We start from the raw sequence: 23,161 nt of genomic DNA, 5'->3' as shown, positions 1-23,161 counted from the left end.
AACACCATTAAACTGCAATTAAATGACCCCCTATAACGATTTCCTGTTAACCAGTAAAATAAATAAATAAAAATAGACAATCGCCCGATGTCTACATAGATTTAAAGCCAGAAATCAAATAGCAACTAGGTTTTGAATCAATCCCCATAATAACGGTGAACAAAGACGCTTTATAAACTAAACTAGAAATACAACAAAATAGCTGATCAAATTGCTCCAACCTCTTTAATGACGTAGCAGAACAGAATGGTTTTAAATATGTTATTAGCAGAAAAAGGAGGGGTCTGTAACATGCTTGGTACTCATTGTTGGACTTTTATTCCTAATAATACAGCTCCTGATGGAAGCATCAAGAAGGCATTGGAGGGCCTAACATCATTATCCGAGGAGCTTGCAGAAAACTCCAGCATAGATAACGTCTTCACGGATTGGCTCGAATCGTGGTTCGGGAAATGGAGTCACCTGGTGTCCGGCCTTCTTATTTCTCTGGTAGTCGTAGCAGCAATACTCGTCACTTGTGGATGTTGCTGTATTCCTTGTATCTGAGGACTTCTTCAAGACTGATTGATGCATCTATCACTAAGACTATGTACCTGGGAGTGAGACCTCGTGACGAATACTATGAAGAAATGCTGTAATTAAGAAGAAGGATATGATCTTCTCTCACTGGGGGATTCAGTGAAGAAAATAATTAGGGAAATCCGACACTAGCCTTTTGCTTTTGTATGTACCTAGTGATTAGGAAGAATCATATCTTATTCTCAAAAGGAGGGACTGACAGGGCAGTAAGACCCCTATTTCAGGAGTTAATACAAAATACTGCTTAATAAAGTTTCAATATGCTTAACACAGTTTAATTGGTCACGATGACCCATAGACTCTCAGTGAATATTACACAAAATAACAGTTTGTACCAGGCACACCTATGATATTACTGTAATAAAGATAATTACCGTATTTTTCGCTTTATAAGACGCACCTGATTATAAGACGCACCCCCAAATTTGGTGAAGGAATAGAGAATTTTTTAATAAATGGGGTCCGTCTTATAATGCCAGTGTCCGTCTAACAAATAATATAGGGTATATGTCCCTCATAGCCCCCTCATCCTAAAATTAGCCCCCTTAATCTGGATATGGCCACCTTATATTGAACACGTCCCCCAGTGATGCCACATTTCCCCTATGGCTGGCATACATCCTCTATGGCTGGCACACGGCCCCTGTGGCAGGCAGACAGGCCCACTGTGGCAGGCAGACAGGCCCACTGTGGCAGGCAGACAGGCCCACTGTGGCAGGCAGACAGGGCCACTGGGGCAGGCAGACAGGGCCACTGGGGCAGGCAGACAGGCCCACTGGGGCAGGCAGACAGGCCCACTGGGGCAGGCAGACAGGGCCACTGTGGCAGGCAGACAGGGCCACTGTGGCAGGCACACATCACCCTCTGTTACATATCGCCCCCATGTTGCTGCTTTTAGTAAAATAAACTCTTTCCTTACCTTCTGCAGCACAGACCTGTCTCGTGTGTCCCTCCTCGGGGTTGAACTCCTCCTGTCTCCTGCACTTCCTACTTCCTAGTTCTAGTGCAGGTCATGTGATCGGGACAGCAGAGAGAGATATCTCTGTGTGCCTAATCACAGCAGCAGGAGGGAGACCAGCAGATGCTGGAGGAGGTGAGTAAAGAGTTTATTATTTTACTATGGGCAGCACGGGAGGCCATATCTAACACAGGGGGAGGGGGGATCCTGTGCAATCAAAGGTAAGCACAGGCAGATAATATGCCCCGCTGCCACAGCCATTCAGCGCGATGCAGTTTCAGCACCACGCTTCTAATGGACAGCGGCTGTGCATATTATATGAGCGGGAGCAGGAGATCAAACGCTGCTGCTCCCAGCCCCCAGCATCGCTCCAGAGCTGCCCGCACATCCACTGGACTCTGTATATATATACACCCCCCCCTCCTGTATATTCGGATTATAAGACGCACCCCCTACTTTCCCCCAAAATTTGGGGGAACAAAAGTGCGTCTTATAAAGCGAAAAATACGGTACGTGCGAAGCATAATTTTCTGCTGAAATAAACGTATTAACCAGATATTACTTAGCTATACCAAAACTGCAGATGTCAGGAATAATATTAAGACATGATCATGCGATGCATTAGATCATAATGGACTTTGGCCAACACGTCCACACATACACGTCCACACACCTACCTGTGTATAAATATGGGATGATTCACTCAATAAAACTTATGGCATTTGCATTTTACCCAGGCTCATTATTGACTCTGCGTCAATTGCATTCAGACTGCAGCCTTACCATCTAATTTGGCTACCTTCCAATATATCTAAATGGTCTGGCTTAGACCACCTTATCAGTACTGATAGTGCAACTCACCGGTACGCGATGCTCACCTGAGCATCTCAGTACTCTGTTAACTCGGGGAGTGCCGTGTACCGGCGAGATGCTCGGGCACATGCTCGGCTCCCCGTCCCTGAATGTTGGCGCTCTTTACAGAGTTAGCCCACATGGAGGGATTAGATGCCATAGCCAGTGAATAGCGGTGCTGGGAATCAGGTGATCGGAGGTCACCGTTGCTACAGTAACTCACCCGTCAGGTTACTATGTCAACGGTGAAGTCTCCGCTTACCAACCCGCAGCCTCTGATGACTGAGTGATTAGATGCACGGGGACCAGCAGCGTTCTTCCTCCCCTGTGCTGTCTGATATAGCAGAGCTGCATGGGTTGAAGAAGACAGAAGACCAGGATCATGGAGGGGTGAGAGGGAGTAATAAAGATGGCGTCCCTAAGTGTGTCTGTGTATTTATTTCTCTGTGTGGTCTTTTTTTTTTAACCCTTTATTGGAGATTTTTAATGGCTGGGTCAAACTTGACCTAACATTAAGAAGCTTGGGCTTTATATCAGCTGGTAAAACAAAACTGGTATTAACCCCTTATTACTCAGCATGCCACCTGGCACCAGGGCCGCTGGAAGAGTTGGATACAGCGCCAGAAGATGGCGTGTCTATGAAAGCCCCATTTTCTGGGGTGGCTGTAAACTGCAATTCACAATTGTAAACTGCAATTCACAGCGGTGGGGGGCGGGGCTATGGGCCAGAACGCTTGGGCCATTCTGCGCTGCAGATTCTAATCCCCAGCTGCGTAGTTGTACCTGGCTGGACACAAAAACTGGGCGAAGCCCACGGCAGTTTTTGTATTTTTTTTTTATTATTATTATTTCATGAAATTCATGAAATAATTAAAAAAAGGGCTTCCCTATAATTTTGGTTCTCGGCCAAGTACAAATAGGCGGCTAGGGGTTGGGGGCAGCTCATACCTGCCTGCTGTACCTGGCTAGCATACAAAAATATGGCAAAGCCGACATCATTTTTCTTTAGTTTTTGGTCAAAAAAACTGAAAAAAAAGGGCTTACCATATTTTTCGGACCATAAGACGCACTTTTTTCCCCCAAATGTTGGGGGAAAGTTGGGGGTGCGTCTTATGGTCTGACTATAGGGCTGCGGCCGGGAATGAGGGTGCTGCGGTGGAGCGGGTCATCGGGGGCACGAGCACCACGTGGGCCCGCTCATTACATATGCACGCCAATCCTCCCGCCCATCTCTCAGCGCAGAAGTCGGCGCTGACAGGTGGGCGAGAGGACGAGCGGGGACGCGCGCATAGTAAAGAGCCGGTTCGCATGATCACCCCTGGCAATTACAGCCTGGAGTGATCATGTGCGGCTGTATCACTATCATCAGCGCGGGGTGCAGTGAATCAGTGTACTCACCCTTCCCCTTGTGTGGAGCCATCCCCCTGCAGCACGCGATGTCTTCCTGTCTGTGCCGGTCAGGTGATCTGTGCTAATCAGCTGATCGGCACAGACAGGAAGACATTGCGATGCTGCTGGGGAACGGCTCCACACACACAGGTCAGCGGCGCAGAAAGGAAGATGATCGCATTGCAGGGAGTGAGGAACAGGTGAGTATAAATGTTTATTTTTTTTCTCTGTGCTATAGGTTACAGGTCATATACCAGGATGGTATATGAGCACGATGGGGGCATATAGCAGGATGGGAGTATATGAGCAGGATGAATGGGGGGTATATGAACAGGATGGGGGTATATGAACAGGATGGGGGTATATGAACAGGATGGGAGTATGGAAGTATATCAGCAGGATGGATGGGGGAATATGAGCAGGATGGATGGGGGGTATATCAATAGGATGGGGGTAAATGAACAGGATGGAGGATATGAACAGGATGGGGGTATATGAACAGGATGGGAGTATATCAGCAGGATGGATGGGGGAATATGAGCAGGATGGATGGGGGGTATATCAATAGGATGGGGGTATATGAACAGGATGGGGGTATATGAACAGGATGAGAGTATATGAACAGGATGGGAGTATATGAGCAGGATGGATGGGGGAATCTCAATAGGATGGGGGTATATGAACAGGATGGGGGAATATGAGCAGGATGGGGGAATATGAGCAGGATGCTGGTATATGAGCAGGATAGGGCTATATGAGCAGGATGGGGGTTTATAGCAGGATAATATACAAGGCAGGAGGATCATTACCAGGATGGGGTACCTTAGTAAAGAATTTGGGGACATTACCCCCATAACAGTGTCAGCAGCAGATCCTTGCCTCATAACAGTGTGTTATGACCACATTTTTTTGCTTAAAGTTTTATTTTCCTATTTTCCTCCTCTAAAACCAGGGTGCGTCCTATAGTCCGGTGCGTCTTATAGTCCGAAAAATACGGTGTGTGTGTATATCTTTATATATATATATATATATATATATATATATATATATATATATATATATACACACACAGCTCTGGAAAAAATTAAGAGACCACTGCAAAATTGTCAGTTTTTCTCTTTATATTTTTGAGTACAACGTAAATTGTTATTTTATTCTATAAACTACTCACAACATGTCTCCAAGCAATTTTGTATTTATTTTCTGAAAATACTAGTTTATAAAATAAAAGAACAATTTACACTTTACTCCAAAATATAAAGAGAATAATCAGAAAAACTGAAAATGTTGCAGTGGTCTCTTAATTCTTGCCAGACCTGCACGTATGTGTGTGTGTGTGTATATATATATATATATATATATATATATATATATATATATATATATATATATATATATATATATATATATATATATATATATATAGTTGTTATATATATATATATATATATACATACATACATACATACATACATACATACATACATACATACGTACGTACGTACATACATACATATACATACAGTGCCGGCCAAAAGTATTGGCACCCCTGCAATTCTGTCAGAGAATACTCAGTTTCTTCCTGAAAATGATTGCAATCACAAATTCTTTGGTATTATTATCTTCATTTAATTTATCTTCAATGTAAAAAAAAAAAATTTGACATAAAGCCTAATTGGATATAATTCCACACCAAACATAAAAAAGCGGGTGGACAAAAGTATTGGCACTGTTTGAAAAATCATGTGATGCTTCTCTAATTTGTGTAATTAACAGCACCTCTAACTTACCTGTGGCACCTAACAGGTGTTGGCAATAACTAAATCACACTTGCAGCCAGTTGACATGGATTAAAGTTGACTCAACCTCTGTCCTTGTGTGCACCACATTGAGCATGGAGAAAAGAAAGAAGACCAAAGAACTGTCTGAGGACTTGAGAATCCAAATTGTGAGGAAGCATGAGCAATCTTAAGGCTACAAGTCCATCTCCAAAGACCTGAAAGTTCCTGTGTCTACGGTGCGCAGTGTCATCAAGAAGTTTAAAGCCCATGGCACTGTGGCTAACCTCCCTACATGTGGAAGGAACAGAAAAATTGACAAGAGATTTCAACGCAAGATTGTGCGGATGGTGGATAAAGAACCTCGACTAACATCCAAACAAGTTCAAGCTGCCATGCACTCCGAGGGTACAACAGTGTCAACCCGTACTATCCGTCGGCGTCTGAATAAAAAGGGACTGTATGGTAGGATACCCAGGAAGACCCCACTTCTTACCCCGAGACATAAAAAAGCCAGGCTGGAGTTTGCCAAAACTTACCTGAGAAAGCCTAAAACGTTTTGGAAGAATGTTCTCTGGTCAGATGAGACAAAAGTAGAGCTTTTTGGAAAAAGCCATCAACATAGAGTTTACAGGGAAAAAAAGGCATTCAAAGAAAAGAACACGGTCCCTACAGTCAAACATGGCGGAGGTTCCCTGATGTTTTGGGGTTGCTTTGCTGCCTCTGGCACTGGACTGCTTGACTGTGTGCATGGCACTATGAAGTCTGTAGACTACCAACAAATTTTGCAGCATAATGTAGGACCCAGTGTGAGAAAGCTGGGTCTCCCTCAGAGGTCAGAGGTCATGGGTCTTCCAGCAGGACAATGACCCAAAACACACTTCAAAAAGCACTAGAAAATGGTTTGAGAGAAAGCACTGGAGACTACTAAAGTGACCAGCAATGAGTCCAGACCTGAATCCCATAGAACACCTGTGGAGAGATCTCAAAATGGCAGTTTGGAGAAGGCACCCTTCAAATCTCAGGGACCTGGAGCAGTTTGCCAAAGAAGAATGGTCTAAAATTCCAGCAGAGCATTGTAAGAAACTCATTGATGGTTACCGGAAGCGGTTGTTCGCAGTTATTTTGGCTAAAGGTTGTGCAACCAAGTATTAGGCTAAGGGTGCCAATACTTTTGTACGGCCCATTTTTGGAGTTTTTTGTGAAATGATCAATGATTTGATTTTTGTTTCATTCTCTTTTGTGTTTTTTCATTGCAAGCAAATTAAATGAAGATAATAATACCAAAGAATTTGTGATTGCAATCATTTTCAAGAAGAAACTGAGTATCATCTGTCAGAATTGCAGGGGTGCCAATACTTTTGGCCAGCACTGTGTATATATATATATCTATCTATCTATATATATATATATATGTACACAATATATAGTTGTATAAAAATAAATAATTTTAAAAACTGACGTAGTGCTCCTCAGTATTTTTGATTCTCAGCACAAGTAAAGCGGATGGCTACGGGTTGCCACCCCCACCCCCGTCTGCCTGGCTTTACCTAGCTGGACGATCAAAATACAGGGAAGCCCATTAATTTTTTTTTATTTAAAAAAAAATGCGTGGGCTCCCGCCGTATTTTGATCGCCAGTCAGGTAAAGCCAGGCAGCTGGGGGCTGGGATTCTTGGCAGCCCGCAGCCACCCCTGGAAATGGCGCATTGTTTCTTAGCGCCATTTCCAGGTGCTTTACCCAGCCCGCCCAGTGGCGCTGGCACGCTGGGTAGTAATAAAGGGGTTAATACCAGCTTTGTATTCTCAGATGGTACTAAGCCCGAAATTCATATTGGTTTATTAAAAGATCTTTAATAAGGATTATGGTAACAATTTACAGAATAAGTACCGTGTTTTTCCAAAAATAAGACCTTCCCAAAAAATAAGTCCTAGCAGGAGTTTTCAGGTCAAGGCTTAAATATAAGCTCTACCCCCAAAATAAGCCCTAGTCGTGGTTCAATTATGAAGTGTCCATGAAGCTAAAAAGTTAAAGAATACTACAGGACACTTCATTATAGAAAGCTGACACCCCGAAAAGAGAGAAGAGTGTGGTGGATCACATAGAGATGGAGGCGTTGCACCGCAGGTCCTCGCACTTCACTGCACTGCGTTCCATCTTCCTCTGCTGGCCGGAAGTGTGAGTGCGAACTGATGTGTCATTGTGTGTAAACCAGGTGTGTGTGTGTGCATATAGGAGTAGGAGTGTGTTGGCCAGAGGCAGGGGAGGACCAATCTGCAGCATAGCTGCTGGGAGCGCCCGCTGAGGATCGCAGGAGGGCCTGGGAGCCATGTAGACATCTGGGGTATGGCAAGTATGATTCTCCTGGGAAGGGGTCTGGTTTTCTAGGGGTAGGGGGTAAACTTACCTCAACAGTATTTCCTCAAGAATAATGCGGGCGTCGCACGATGCGATCTATCGTGCGATCGCATGTGCGATCGTACCCGCCCCCGTCGTTTGTGCGTCACGGGCAAATCGCTGCCCGTGTCGCACAAAGTCGTTTAACCCCCGTCACACGTACTTACATGCTGAGTGACGTCGCTGTGGGCGGCGAACATCCACTTCCTGAAGGAGGTGGGACGTTCAGCGTCACAGCGACGTCACACAGCGGCTGGCCAATAGAAGCGGAGGGGCGGAGATGAGCGGGACGTAAACATCCCGCCCACCTCCTTCCTTCTGCATAGCCGGCGGGAGCCGCGGGAGGCAGGTAAGCTGGGTTCATCGTTCCCGGGGTGTCACTCAGTGCGATGTGTGCTACCCCGGGTACGATGAACAACCGGCGCAAAGTAAAATAAACGATTTTTTAAAAATAAACGACGAGTACACGATACAAGATTTGTCACCGATTTGCAATCGCTCGTGGGTGTCACACAGGACGACGTCGCCAACGAAGCCGGATGTGCGTCACGAAAACCGTGACCCCGACGACCTATCGCACGATAGATCACCTTGTGTGACGTCCGCATAAGACTTACCCGAAAATAAGGCCTAGCGCTTTTTTCGAAGCAACAAAACAAGGTAAGTAGTTGCACCAAAATAATCCATTTCGCTATTAAATTTGTTCCTGGTCACCGGCTATATCAGCTATGCGGATGACCGCCTGGTCAAGCAGACAATATTGTTTTGTTAAAATTGCTTATTATAGTCCAAAAATATGTTAAGTAGGGCTGGGCGGACCTGGATTGTAAAAGTCTGAATCCAAGCGGATTCAAAGGTGCCCGGGTGCTGGACCCGGGCTACAATTCCAGAAGTTTGATCCGGATATGGCACTCGAGAAGTTAAAAAAAATAAAAAATAGAGGGAAAATAATGAAGTGAACATTTCATACTTACCAATGCTCCGTTGCAGCTGAATATTGATCCAGCGCGGCTGTACACTGCTCCTGCAGCCTCCGCTCATCATTGCTCATCCATACGCCCAGCTTTACCCGCCCACCGGCTGCCCTGGCCTCTGTGATTAGTTGCAGTCAGACATGCCCCCAGCCTGTGTGACTGCATCTGACTGCAATCAGTCATCGCTCATTCATTCTTTGTGTAGCACACAGCTAGCGGTCATACTCTATGGCCGCTCGCTGTGACTGAGAGGTAGCAGAGGTGGAATCACCGTGGGACCTTGTGTGGATTACATCGGACCTGCACAGTGTTTAGGGGGTTAATAAAGTGGTGAAATTTTTTTTTATTTTAGTCCAAATAAAGGATTTTTTCGGTGTATGTTTCTTTACTTTCACTTACAAATTAGTGATGGGGGTGTCTCATAGACGCTGCCATCACTAACCTAGGGCTATGGGCTGTTATTAACTCCTTATTTCCGCGATTGCCACTGCATCAAGGCAATTGAGAAGAATCGGGTAAAGCGCCAGGCTTGTCACATCTAACGGATGCGACAATCCTGGGCAGCTGCAGGTTGCTATTTTTAGGCTGGAGGCAGCCAATAACCGTGGCCCTCCCCAATTTGCCAGTCACCCAGCCCCCAGTTGTCAGTCTTTTTTTGGCTGGATATCAAAATTGGGGGAACCGCACGATGTTTTTTTTTTTCTTTAATTATTTATTTAAATAATTAAAAAAAAAAAAATGCATGCGATTCCTCTTATTTTGAGACACAGCCAAGATGAGCGCAGGTCTGGGGCTGCAGCCTGTGACCATGGCTTTATCTGTGCTGGGCATCAGAATATAGGGGTACCCTACGCCATTTGTTTTATTTATTTAATTTTACTGTACGGGTAGTCACACTGATGTATGACTCGCACGAGTGTAAAACAATGCTGCAGCTCACATCTGCGAGTTTTTCCTCAGCTCTAATCGGACTGAGGAAAAAGATCGCAGCATGCTGCAATTGTGGCAGGTGTTAACCTTAGGGTACGGTTCCACTTGCGCATAGCTTCCGAGAGCATCAGAAGCTAAATGCTAATGACCCTCTACTGTGAGCGTGAGCCGAGTGTCATGCGACTGTGAAGTGATCTTGCGGAGCTATTACAGCTGCGGAGAAGAGGGAGCACTTTCTCCCCATCTCCTCTGCTGCCTGTCTCTGCGTACATCACACTGCAATCGATGACATGCGAGTGCAGTGCAATATTTCACATGCTCCCATAGACTTGTATGGGGGTGCATGAGCCGAGACTCGCTGCCAAATGCAGCATGCTGCAATTCATTCCGTATGCCGCTATGGCATGAGAAATCAATCGCAGATGGACACTGTCCTATAGTTTTTCACTGGTGCGAGGGCAGTCCATGCAAAACGCAAGTGGAACCGACGCCTTAAATGTGACTCGCCCGAGTATTAAGTCACATCACCCAGCCTGCCACTCTCCGGACACGAGCGTGCAACTGCATAGAAATACATGCAGATGCAAGCTCCTGTCCAGAGAACAGCAGGCCATGCCGGGTAATGCGACTCAATACAAGTGTAACACCGACCTGTCTGTGAGTCTCCTATCACAGACACCCATACACGTCTATGGGTGTGAGAAAAACATCGGATGTTATCCAAGTGCAGTGTGATATACACACAGGCTGACAATAGAGGAGATGGGGGGATTAACCCCTCCCTCTCCTCCACAGCTGTGCCCCGATTGCAGGATCGGGTCACAGTCACATGACATTCGGACCACGCTCGCAGCAGAGTCTGAGCTGAGGATCATTAGCATATCACATCCGATGCGCTCACATCAGAAGCCATATGCCCGTGTGACCCCAACCTAAGATATAGTAGAGCATACCACCTGTGAATGGAAACAGTCAGCTGGCCTGCTGTTACTCAGTGTGGGGGTGCAGCTGACTGCAACCAATCACAGGCATCGGTGCGCGAGGAAAGCAGTGTATAGTCAAAGAAGGCTGGAAGGAGCTTGCTGCCATAACTGAGTATGGGTGAGTACACCGTGCCCGCTCCTTTCTCCCTAGTCCGCGCAGCTCTAATGGTAAGTTCTAAGGTAATATCCTTTTCTCATGTACAGTAATATGACGTTCTGTTATATGATTTTTGTACAATTTATGAATAAAATCTATAATTTCTCCCTATATGAATTACCTTGTTTCCCTGAAAATAAGACCTACACCGAAAATAAGCCCTAGGATGAGTTTACAGGATTTTTGCAGTGTGCTTGGAATATAAGCCCTACTCCAAAAATAAGCCCTATTTACAGTCTTTTTTCAGGGAAACATGGTATTTCTAATTGTCAACAAAATAAGATTTTCCAGTAATTCATTTTTCACGTTCTAGTTATGATAGGGATTTCTCAACTGTGTGACTTCTCTGATGTTTAACAAGAGTTGATTTGTAGCCAAAACATTTCTCACATTCTGAACATGAAAAAGGCTTCTCCCTTGTGTGAGAATTATGATGCATAAGAAGTTCACATTTTCGCTTAAAACATTTCCCACAATCTGAACATGAAAATGGCTTCTCCACTGTGTGAATTCTCTGATGTGAAATAAGATTTGATTTGTCATTAAAATATTTCCCACATTCTGAACATGAATATGGCTTCTCCCCTGTGTGGGTTCTCTGGTGACGAACAAGATGTGATTTCTGGGTATAATATTTCCCACATTCTGAACATGAAAATGGCTTCACCCCTGTGTGGGTTATATGGTGACGAGCAAGATGCCTTTTTTGGTGAAAATATTTGCCACATTCTGAACATGAATATGGCTTCTCCCCTGTGTGGGTTCTGTGGTGAAATACAAGAAGCGATTTCTGTTTAAAATATTTCCCACATTCTGAACATGAATATGGCTTCTCCCCTGTGTGGGTTCTCTGGTGAAGAACAAGATGTGATTTGTTGTTAAAATATTTCCCACATTCTGAACATGAAAATGGCTTCTCCCCTGTGTGGGTTCTATGGTGAAGAGCAAGATGCCTTTTTTGGTGAAAATATTTGCCACATTCTGAACAAGAATATGGCTTCTCCCCTGTGTGGGTTCTGTGGTGAAATACAAGAAGCAATTTCTGTTGAAAACATTTCCCACATTCTGAACATAAATATGGTTTCTCCCCTGTGTGGGTTCTGTGGTGTGTAGCAAGATGTCCTTTGTCTCTAAAACATTTCCCACATTCTGAACATGAATATGGCTTCTCATCAGTATGAATTCTCTCATGCCTAACAAGATTTGATTTCGTGTTAAAAAAATTCCCACATTTGGAACAAGAAAATCTCTTCTCCTCTGTGTGAATTTTTTTACGTTTACCCAAAGATATTTTGTGGGGAAAATGATTTCCATATTCTGAATGTGAAAATGGCTCCTTTGCTTTAAGGGCATTTTGTATTTTAATGCCCATTTTCTGACTTTTAATTTTCTTAGTAGTCTGTAATGATTCAGTAGAGAGGACCTGTTTCATAGGATCAGATGATAGATCTTTGCTGTGAAGAGATGATGGGATATCTGGAGTAATGGCATTCACTTCAGTTGTATCCTGTGTGATATCAAGTTCCTCTGATTTATAAATTGAAGATGTCCCTTGTCCTTCTGACTTCCTAGTACCGTCATCTGCTAAAAATAAAACCAGTTATTTTTTAATAAAATATCCTTGAAATGTGTCTTTTTGAACATTTCTACCATAGAAATGGCAAGTTTAGTAGAAAAATATAATTATTCACTATGACAATGACAGTTCAGTTTAATAGAAGATCTCATAGCATGAACCAGTAGAGTGTGGTGTTCTCCTGTTTGTTCACTCTGTCTCTCAAATATTGGAATAACAAGCCACCAAAAATAGTGTAGGCAAATATACCAATAAAAACATCAACCCATCCCACAAAAAACACTCAGTTCCATCATCTGTTAATGGAAAAACAGAGGGTTTCCACATTATTAGTTGCTCAAAGGCTCTTGAAAAGTGGCATGGCTTCCATAAACCGATCCAGCAAAATCAGTTAACCAAAGTCAAATCTCCCCCTCGTTTCTCAGTCTTACAAAATATACCCAAACCACATTTAGCATCCATGCATTTGGCACTGCTGTAGTGAGAATAACTCACAATTTACGGTGTGTCTCCTTGAGCACAATCTGTGTCCCCAACCGTGGTGCGGCGGCATCCCGATCGTCCCCTGCTTCTGTTCCTTCTCGAACCCAAAGGCGTTCTAGGCGGTCTTCGGATTCACATGTTTTCACTCAGACTTTCTAGCATTCTGAGCCTAAGGCGGGCTTTGCACGTTGCGACATCGCAAGCCGATGCTGCGATGTCGCACGCGATAGTCCCCGCCCCCGTCGCAGGTACAATATCTTGTGAAAGCTGGCGTAGTGAAAACTATCGCCAGGCCAGCTTCACATGCACTCACCTGCCCTGCGACCGTCGCTCTGGCCGGCGACCCGCCTCCTTCCTAAGGGAGCGGGCCGTGCGGTGTCATAGCGACGTCACACGGCAGGCGGCCAATAGCGGCGGAGGGGCGGAGATGAGCAGAATGTAAACATCCCGCCCACCTCCTTCCTTCCGTATAGCCGGCGGCAGGTAAGGAGATGTTCCTCGCTCCTGCGGCTTCATACACAGCGATGTGTGCTGCCACAGGAACGAGGAACAACATCGTACCTGTCGCGGCACCGGCATTATGGAAATGTCGGTGAATGCAACGATGATACGATAACGACGTTTTTGCGCTCGTTCATCGTATCATCTAGCATTTACACAGTACGATGTCGAAAGTGACGCCGGATGTGCGTCACTTTCGATTTGACCTCACCGACATCGCACGTGCGATGTCGCAACGTGCAAAGCCGCCCTAAGTGTGGAATTAGCGCTACAGCGCATGCGCAGGTTTGCCACGCCGTGTTTACCGCCATTTGCGCATGTGCACCACGTGGCGGCAACTGATTGGCAGCGGGTGACGTCACCGCTGACACGACCCGTTCGTATTGGCCGTGGGTGACGTCACCGCTGACGCAACGCTATCCTGTTGGTCCCGGGTGACATCACCGCTGATGCGACGCTATCCTATTGGTCGCGGGTGACGTCACCGCTGCCGCGCGGCCACATGGCTGCTGCTTATTAGTCAAGGGTCAGGCTGGCTGTGGGCGCCTCCATTTTGTGGGCGGTACCTAAATTATAAAAGACCAGGGAGCCCACATGGAGATGCGCAGGCATCTTTGTGTGTGGATCTCAGTGCACGCATGCTCTTTGATTAGGGACCTGTGTCTAGGTCCAACCGGACTGATTGAAGTTCAGAACGCAGGTTCAGGATCAGTGGGGTGGGGTCTTCCCAGACCGTTCTAGGGTCAGTCCTCTGGTTGAGGTTAGTGTTCCGTAGTCAGGCAGCTTTAGCAGTGGAGGTACCAGTGGTTAGCTAGGTGTACCTGGAGGCAAGTTGCTCTAGGAGTTAGGCACTATGTGCTCACCCCTGAATACTACCTGAACATATCCTGAACCCGTAGCTAGTGGATTACGGTTAGTGCTCTCCTGATGTATCCCTATCCATACTGTGTATGCTATACATTGTCCTCTGTGAGGTAACAGAGGCTTGTAATACATAACCTGACTCTGTGCGTTAGAGTTTCAGGCATCACTATATAGCAGCCGTGTGACTTGTAACACATTTGCTATACACTTCAGTTCTCTGTGCTGTAACAAAGTTCGTTGTGTTACCTTTAATTTTACATCCGCGTGAATGTTAATGCAGGTATTCCTTATATTAGTCGGCAATTGCTATAACAGTTTTTGCTATCAGCTACCACCAGCAGCATTAATACCACTGCACGGTGGACCCTGACTATTGGTAGTAATATGCTTTCATCTATTATTCTATCAGTTAGTCCTACCGGAACAATCTGGGCACTATGTTTTAGACAATAACATGGCACATTTGCAATTTTCACTCTAAAATTGTTATGGTCATTTTCCTTCTGTTTTGAGACTAGTGACAGCCTTAGGACTGGAGCCTCCCATCTCCATCTTTACTCCTCACTTAAATTAAGTTTCCTTTCCTTCGGCATCTCATGAGATGAGACTGCTTTGGGTCCAGACCCATTTAGGTTAAATACTGGAGCCTTCCGATTTCACACAGCCAGCTAGAATCTCTTAGGTCCGCAATGCATTCGAGTAGGGTTGTTGACATCTGGCGTCTACTCTATCCGTTGGTCAAGGACTTTTCTCATTTTTCGGCAGTACACAATTCATATAGCCGAATTGATTTTTTCCTGATTAGCCATAACCTGCTCTCCTGGTCCCCCGCTGCTTCCATCGGCCCAATGACTTGGTCTGACCATGCCCCTGTCTACGTGACTCTGAATTCCCCCGACTCTCCTTCTAAGTCCTGGAACTGGAGACTCAACCATAATCTCCTCCTAGATCCAGACATTAAAGATAGGATATCTAGGACTATTTCAAACTTCCTTCAGTACCATGCAGATGACAATACCCCTCTTCCCACTAAGTAGGAAGCACTGAAGTGCGTAACCAGAATGGTACTTATACGAGAAGGAGCTAGACTCAAGAGAGACAAAGCTAAACAGATTGATTGATCTTCTTTCCAAAATCCATTCCTTGGAACAAACACATAAAGTGACTCTTGACCAGGATACCTTACTCAAAATGACTAAGACGAGGGAAGACCTTAAAGCAGTACTCGACTTGGCTCACACTAAATTTAGAGAACGCTCCCAACAGTTTTTCTATGATTTTGCAGAGAAGTGTGGGGGTCCCTTGGCGAGACATATCCACTCGAAAACAGTGACAACGTATGTCCCCCTCGATTAAGACGGCTGACAAATGGTGCATCACCCCGCTGACATCGCTTTAGCCTTTGAGAAGTATTACGAGACGTTATATAACATCAACGACAACTCTGTAGACCCCACTAACTCGTGGCTTCTGGAGAAAATCGACAACTACCTGCTAGACACATAGCTTCCTTCCCTATTAGCGGAAACGGCTGATGAGTTGGATTCCCCATTCTCACTAGAGGAGGTCACCCAAGTGGTGTCCTCTTCTCCCTCCAACAAAAGCCCAGGCCCAGATGGCTTTACTACCAAATTTTACCAAACTTTTCTAACGGAGCTGGCACCTTTTCTTACTAAGGTCTTCAACTCCATCTCCAAAGACCATCCTTTCCAGAAACAATCACTGTCTGCTACTATCACGGTAATCCCCAAGCCGGGCAAGGACCCCCTGCTCTGCTCAAGCTATCGCACTATATCTGTAATTAATGTGGACGCAAAGCTGTTTGCTAAACCTCTAGCTAACAGACTGAGTCCTTCTCTGCCGCTATTGATACACAATGACTAGGTAGGCTTCGTACCTGGCAGAGAAGCTAGAGACAATACTAATAAATCGATCTTTGTTATTTCCCAAATGTTGAAGCTAAAAACACCAGCCTGTGTGTTGTCAGTAGATGCAGAGAAGGCCTTTGATAAAGTTAGTTGGCCATTTCTTGGGCGTGTGCTTGAGCAGGTTTCGGTCCAAGCTTTAGAGAAAAGATTCTAGCATTGTATACTCTCCGTACAGCCAAGATTCGCTGTAATGGAATTTTTTCCAACTCATTCAATATCAGAAATGGGACTCGACAAGTATGTCCTCTGTCCCGCCTTCTGTATGCATTGGTGATGGAACATCTAGCCATAGCCATTAGGAAGAACCCTGATATTCATGGGATCTGCATAAGTAAAAAAAAACTCAAACTGGCCCTATATGCTGACGACCTCCTCCTCTACATCGTGAACTCCGAAACATCTCTCCCATCTATCCTGAAGGAGTTTGAGCGGTATGCTGTGGTTAGTAATTTCAAGGTTAATACCTCTAAGTCGGAAATCCTAAATATCACCCTTCCCGCTAAACGTAAATCCTCTCTGCAAGAAGCCTTTCCCTTTAAATGGTGTGCCACTGCTCTGAAATATCTAGGGACTTTTTTAACGCCGGACCCTTCATGTCTATTTAATTTGAACTACAAACCACTACTGCAGCGCATTGACGCCTATCTTCAGGCTTACAATTTGCAGGCTCTGTCCTGGTTTGGACGTATCAACGTTTTAAAAATGGATGTCCTCCCCAAACTCCTTTTTCTTTTTCAAGCAGTTCCTATAGCCGTACCCAGATTCTTCTTTGCCCATCTTCGACTGATCACGACAGCTTTTGTATGGAAAAAAACCCCCGACTGGCCTTTAAATACTTGACGAGATGTAAGACAAAAGGGGGCACAGTGACAGCACTTCCAGATTTTCGCTTATATCATACATCAGCTATCCTCACCAAAGTAGTAGATTGGTTTCATGGGGCCGAGACGAAGCAGTAGGTGGATATTGAAGCTAATCTTTTAGACTGGACCTTGACCTCCTTGCCCTGGATCGCGAAGCATAGAAGACCTAAGAGCAATTTGAACTCCCCTCTGACAAGGGACCTACTCATCATTTGGGATAGAACCAACACTCTTTTTATTCTGTCTGAAGCATGGGGTGTTGTGAATGTTAGTTATGTTTTGGCTGCTGGGAGGCTCCCTCTGGTGGCCAGGAATGGTTTGGACAGAGACCAGGTGTGTTGTGCAGTGGGTGTTTCCTTTCCTAACTCTCTGCTTATTTAAGTCCTGGTCTGATTGCAAGCTGTTGCCGGATGTCAGTTGTTCTTTGTATCTCCAGCCTGCTTAATCCTGCTCTACACCACATCTACTCCAGATAAGTGCTTGATCTTTATTTATTGTCTGGTTCTTTTGCTTATCTGGGTTTGTCTTTTGTTGTGGTTGGTTTCAGTTTATTTCCTTCCAGGAGGTTAAAAGGCGATTCACTTCTGCCCCAGTTCTGCAGCAACCTGATGTGTCTCGCCCATTTCAAGTTGAGATCGATGCCTCAGAGATCGGAGCAGGTGCTGTTCTGTCTCAACGAGACGCTGCTTTGGGTAAACATAAGCCCTGCGCCTTTTTCTCTCGGAAGTTTGCTCCTTCTGAACGGAATTATGATGTGGGGAACCGGGAATTATTGGCTATGAAGTGGGCATTTGAAGAGTGGAGGCATTGGTTGGAGGGGGCTAGGCATCAAGTTGTGGTGCTTACGGACCACAAGAATCTCATCTATCTGGAATCGGCCAAGAGGTTGAATCCTCGGCAGGCCAGGTGGGCTTTGTTTTTTACCCGGTTTAATTTTGTGGTCTCTTTTTTGCCGGGCACCAAGAATGTTAAGGCCGATGCCCTTTCCAGGAGTTTCTGCGCTGACTCTTTGGAGGTTGTCGAACCGTCTACTATCCTGAATGATGGTGTTGTTTTCTCGGCTATTTCGCCTGATCTGCGGTTGGCACTGGCGGAATTTCAGGGGGATAAACCTGAGAGATGTCCTACAGGGAAACTGTTTGTCCCAGACCAATGGAGAGACCGAGTTGTCTCTGAGGTTCATTGCTCTGTTTTGGCGGGTCATCCTGGCATTTTTCGTACTCGGGATCTTGTGAGACGCTCTTTTTGGTGGCCTTCCCTGTCCCGAGATGTCCGTCGTTTTGTGCAGTCGTGTGGAGTTTGTTCTAGGTCCAAGCCCTGTTATTCACGTTCTAGTGGGCTATTATTGCCTTTGCCTGTACCTAAGAAACCTTGGACGCACATCTCTATGGATTTTATTTCAGAGCTTCCCGTCTCTCAGAAAATGACTGTGATTTGGGTGATCTGTGACAGATTCTCCAAGATGGTCCACTTGGTTCCCCTATCTAAGTTGCCGTCTTCATCAGAGTTGGTGCCTTTGTTTTTCCAACATGTTGTTCGTTTGCATGGTATTCCCGAAAACATTGTTTCTGACAGAGGGGTGCAGTTTGTATCCAGGTTTTGGAGGATTTTTTGCTCCAAATTGGGTGTTCAGCTGTCCTTCTCCTCGGCATTTCATCCTCAGACCAACGGTCAGACTGAAAGGGCTAACCAGACCCTGAAGACCTATTTACGGTGTTTTGTTTCTGCGGATCAGGATGACTGGGTTTTGTTTTTGCCTTTGGCTGAATTTGCCCTTAACAATAGAGCTAGCTCTACCATGTTGGTGTCCCCCTTTTTCTGAAATTTCTGAAATCACCCTAGGTTCCTCTCAGGGCAGCTTGAGGCGTCTGACTGTCCGGGGGTGGATTCGGTGGTCAACAGAATGCAGCAGATTTGGGGGCAGGTAGTGGATAAATTGTTTCAGTCCCAAGAAACTGCCCAAAAGTTTGCCAACCGGCGTCGGACTGTTGGTCCCCGGTTTAAAGTAGGGGACATGGTGTGGTTGTCCTCTAAAAATATTCCTCCGGAAGGATGGCTTTTACCTCAATGAGAGTTCCGTCTCCTAAATTTAAGCCCAGATTTATTGGACCTTATAAGATTTCGGAGATTATTAACCCTGTATCTTTCCGTTTGACTCTGCCTGCGTCATTTAAGATTCACAATGTCTTCCATAAGTCCTTGTTGAAGAAACATGTGGAGCCGGCAGTTCCTGCAGCAGCGCCTCCTGACCCTGTTTTGGTACAAGGGGATCTGGAGTATGAGGTTGAAAAAATTCTGGATTCCCGTCGCAGTAGGCGTCAGCTTCAGTACCTTGTGAAATGGTAGAATTATGGGCAGGAGGATAACTCTTGGGTTGTGGCTTCTGACATTCATGCGGACAGGTTGGTTCGCGCCTTCCATCATGCTCATCCCGAGCGACCCAGTGGCGTGGGTGAGGGTTCGGTGACCCCTCCTCAAGGGGGGGTACTGTTGTGAATGTTAGTTATGTTTTGGCTGCTGGGAGGCTCCCTCTGGTGGCCAGGAATAGTTTGGACAGAGACCAGGTGTGTTGTGCAGTGGGTGTTTCCTTTGCTAACTCTCTGCTTATTTAAGTCCTGGTCTGATTCCAGGCTGCTTAATCCTGCTCTACACCACATCTACTCCAGATAAGTGCTTGCTCTTTATTTATTGTCTGGTTCTTTTGCTTATCTGGGTTTGTTTTTTGTTGTGGTTGGTTTCAGTTTATTTCCTTCCAGGGATTTTGCCCCTCAGTGGATTGTTGAGGAACTCCCTGCAGTTCTGTGTGGAGTATAGCTCCTTTGGGTCCATGTGTTTGTGGCTTGTTGAATTTGTTAGAATTCTTGTTTTCTGTTCATTGGTATGACAAGGGCACCTGGTATAGGACGGAGTTCAGATCAAGCGATCTGAGGGCCTTTTTGTACTATCAGGAAGTTGGTATTTTGCAGGGTTTTTCTCTGGCCACCATCAGTCCCTTTCCTGTCCTTTCCTATTTTAGTCAGCGGGGGGCCTCACCTTTTGCTAATCCTGTCCTCTACCTGTGTATTGTGTTTTTCCTATATCACCGCAGTCTTTGAATGTGGGGGGGCTTGCTATTCTTGTCTATTTTCTGAGGCAGAGTTATTCATCTTTCCTACCTTTAGGATAGTTAGTTCTCCGGCTGGGTTCGCGGTGCACAGGTTGTTAGTTCACCCCTCAGCTACTTCTAGTTGTGATGGTTAGTAAGGGGATGGCGGCCAGATTAGTTGCCAATGCTCTTGTCACCTTTTTGCCAATGATTTGTGGTGGTCTTCCATGGTTCCGGATCATAACAATGGGGACCCCTGACAACCCTTTTTGATAATCCCGACTTCCCGCTGGCTGTTGGTGTGAACAGGTTTATGATCTGGTCTTCATTCCAGAGGCCTAGGGTTGGCGCTATGCTGCTGGGAGCGCCTTCTCTGCCAACCTTACAGCATTTCCGAGCCGCCTTCCCTGATCAACAAATCCAGCAGTGGTTCATGTACTTGCAGTTGCAATCGTTCATCTCCTCTGCTCGCTCAGCCTCTGACCTGGCCAGGGTCTGTACAAATTTTGAATCCCTTTTGATCCAATCAGAATCCCCATCCCACGTAATTTCCCAGATTCACTCCATTTTGATTGAGATGTAATGCTGCTGAGGGATCCATGCTACATATCTGGTGGTCCTGCCGATAATTCAGGAATTGTGGCATAAAGTTTTCCAAATTCATATCCACATCACGGGGCTGACAATCACATGCTCTCTGCAGATCGGTCTCTTGTCCATGATCCCCGGAGCTTTCAAAGAGATCAAGCAAGGTCTTCTCTGTCATTTTGTTGCCGCGACCAGAGCGATCATCCCGAGAAAGTGGAAGTCAGGTGTAACCCCGAAAATTCTGGAGTGGTTGGTGGAAATGGATCACATTTGCAGGATGGAGAAGCTATCCTCCCACTCTGAGCTCCAGCTGAGCAAGTTTTTCAGTTCTTGGACGTCGTGGTTTCTATTTATAGAATCCGCTGATTTCGAGGAATCCTTTCCTCTTAGGAACCAATCGCTTAATTTTTGCTCTGTTCGTGCTGAGAGGTGGAGTGTAGACCTCCTTTATCCGGTTGTGTTCCAAGGGAGACCCCTAGTCCCTCCTTCCCCTCCCCCCTTCTGCCCCACCTTCTCTTTTCTTTCTTTTTCTGATCCGTCTTTCCTCTCATTTGAATTCTTCTTTTCTTCTTCTTAACATTCTTTTCTCTTTCCAGTTTTTATTAATCTAAATTCAGTGCTTCAGAAATCAACGTTCTTATTTTCATTGACTCATTACCTAAGTCCACATGGAGAATTCTGTGTATTTGATCTCTTATTGCGATTGTCTTTATTTTCTCGATATGTGGAAGTATTCTTTCACAAACTGAAAATATGCCACTATGTTATAGAGTTACTTATACTTGATTTTGTATGATATTTTTTCCTTTTCAATAAACATTTTTGAAAAAAAATACTGGAGCCTTCCCAGCAGACCTTGCTGCTGTTAGAATCTTTTCTACTTTGGCCAGCCTGGTAGTAGGAACTGCTTAGGTTGTGTCCTGTGCCCATCCATCTGCTACTTTAGAGTCTGTCTTCTGTGGTGTAGTTTGGTGTTTTGTATCCTTCTGTTTATTTTCCTGTTTATCTTTCCTTTCCCTCCATGTTTATTAGTTAGTGGCGATACACTAGACTGTGTACTCGTCAGCCTACTCACTAGACAGGGTGAGCTTAAGGCCAGCTGAGGGACCCAGGTATCCTGCTCACCAACAGGTTGAAAGAACCTGTATAGGGACGCTATTGAGCTCAGAAGTCAGCTTGAGGGTAGTGTAGGAGGTAGCTCCTCACCCCACATACTAATGGCAGAGAGCTCCATAGTATCGTGACCCCAATGTTTCTCCTTTTTTTGTGGTGTTTTTTGGTAGCGCGTCCGACGCCCATTGGTCTGATTGCGCGTCACGCGTTATATATGGACATCTTCTACTCCGTGCGTGACACCAACAACCACAGCGTGTTTAGTCAGAACAATTATGGAGAAATTCACTGAGAGTTATAATTTCCAAAAAGGAGTCACTTTATGGGACTTTCTACTGCTCTGATTTTCTGCCATTTTGTCACATTAGGTCTTCTACAAATGGTGTGTCACATCTCTTCTGGGATTGGCTCTGGCAATGTCTGATTCTGTCACTAGGCGCTACCATATTCATTCTGCAAGCAGTGCTGATTATGGAGACATTGAAATCAGAAGCTCTGGGTGGCACAGGCTTTGCCACTCACTAGGAGTAAGGTTGCGGGAACCTGTAGAACCATCCAGTCTAGCAGTATGGGTGTGTGTGTGTGTGTGCAGTCCAGCTGGAGTAATCAGCTCTCTGCTACAGCCAACTGGAAAGCACCACACCCTACTAAAGCTAGAAGCATATTGCTCGAAGGTGCCAGATATAGTTTTTTCTCCTCTGGTTCGGTCCCATGTGCTCAGCTCCCACTTTGAGTATTTATTTCTTGTTGTGACTCCGACCTGTTTACTGACTAGTCTTGCGTCTTCTGATTTTCTATTTTCTCTGCCCTCCTGGTTCTAACCCAGCTACCTGACTATTGTTCTTGCCATCTCGCACCACCGAACAGCAGCTAACTCTGTGGCCCTAGGCTATGTGGCTATGTAAATCTAGACCCATGTATAGAGTTTAACATTATTTATTGTTATAGCGCCATTTATTCCATGGCGGTTTACATGTAAAAAGGGGTCTGTATAATAAAAACAAGAACACTACTCATGAACAATACAAGGAACAGACTGATACAGGAGGACAGAGGATCCTGCCTGCGAGGTCTCACAGTCTAAAAGGGATGGGTGAGGATACAGTATGTGAGGGTAGATATGGTCATGCAGTGTTATAGTGTAATGAGTAAAAGAGTAGAGC

The 23,161-nt window shown here is 45.4% G+C and overlaps 1 protein-coding gene across 6 annotated transcripts in view; it reads right to left on the bottom strand.

Annotated features, from left to right (window-relative positions):
* Positions 1 to 8,196: 8,196 nt before the first annotated feature.
* Positions 8,197 to 23,161, bottom strand: part of LOC142312246 (uncharacterized) — a 57,892-nt gene continuing 42,927 nt past the window's right edge. For 5 of the 6 annotated variants that reach the window (XM_075351171.1, XM_075351172.1, XM_075351169.1 and 2 more), the window contains one exon: positions 8,197 to 12,581. In XM_075351171.1, coding sequence (XP_075207286.1) covers positions 11,311 to 12,581 — 1,271 coding nt within the window. In that variant the 3' untranslated portion in view covers positions 8,197 to 11,310. The remainder of the gene's footprint in view (positions 12,582 to 23,161) is intronic. The other variant, XM_075351174.1, reaches the window with a different exon arrangement.

This window comes from Anomaloglossus baeobatrachus, chromosome 5 (assembly GCF_048569485.1).
Source record: "Anomaloglossus baeobatrachus isolate aAnoBae1 chromosome 5, aAnoBae1.hap1, whole genome shotgun sequence".
Lineage (NCBI taxonomy): Eukaryota > Metazoa > Chordata > Amphibia > Anura > Aromobatidae > Anomaloglossus > Anomaloglossus baeobatrachus.
This window is presented reverse-complemented; position numbering and strand designations above follow the sequence as displayed.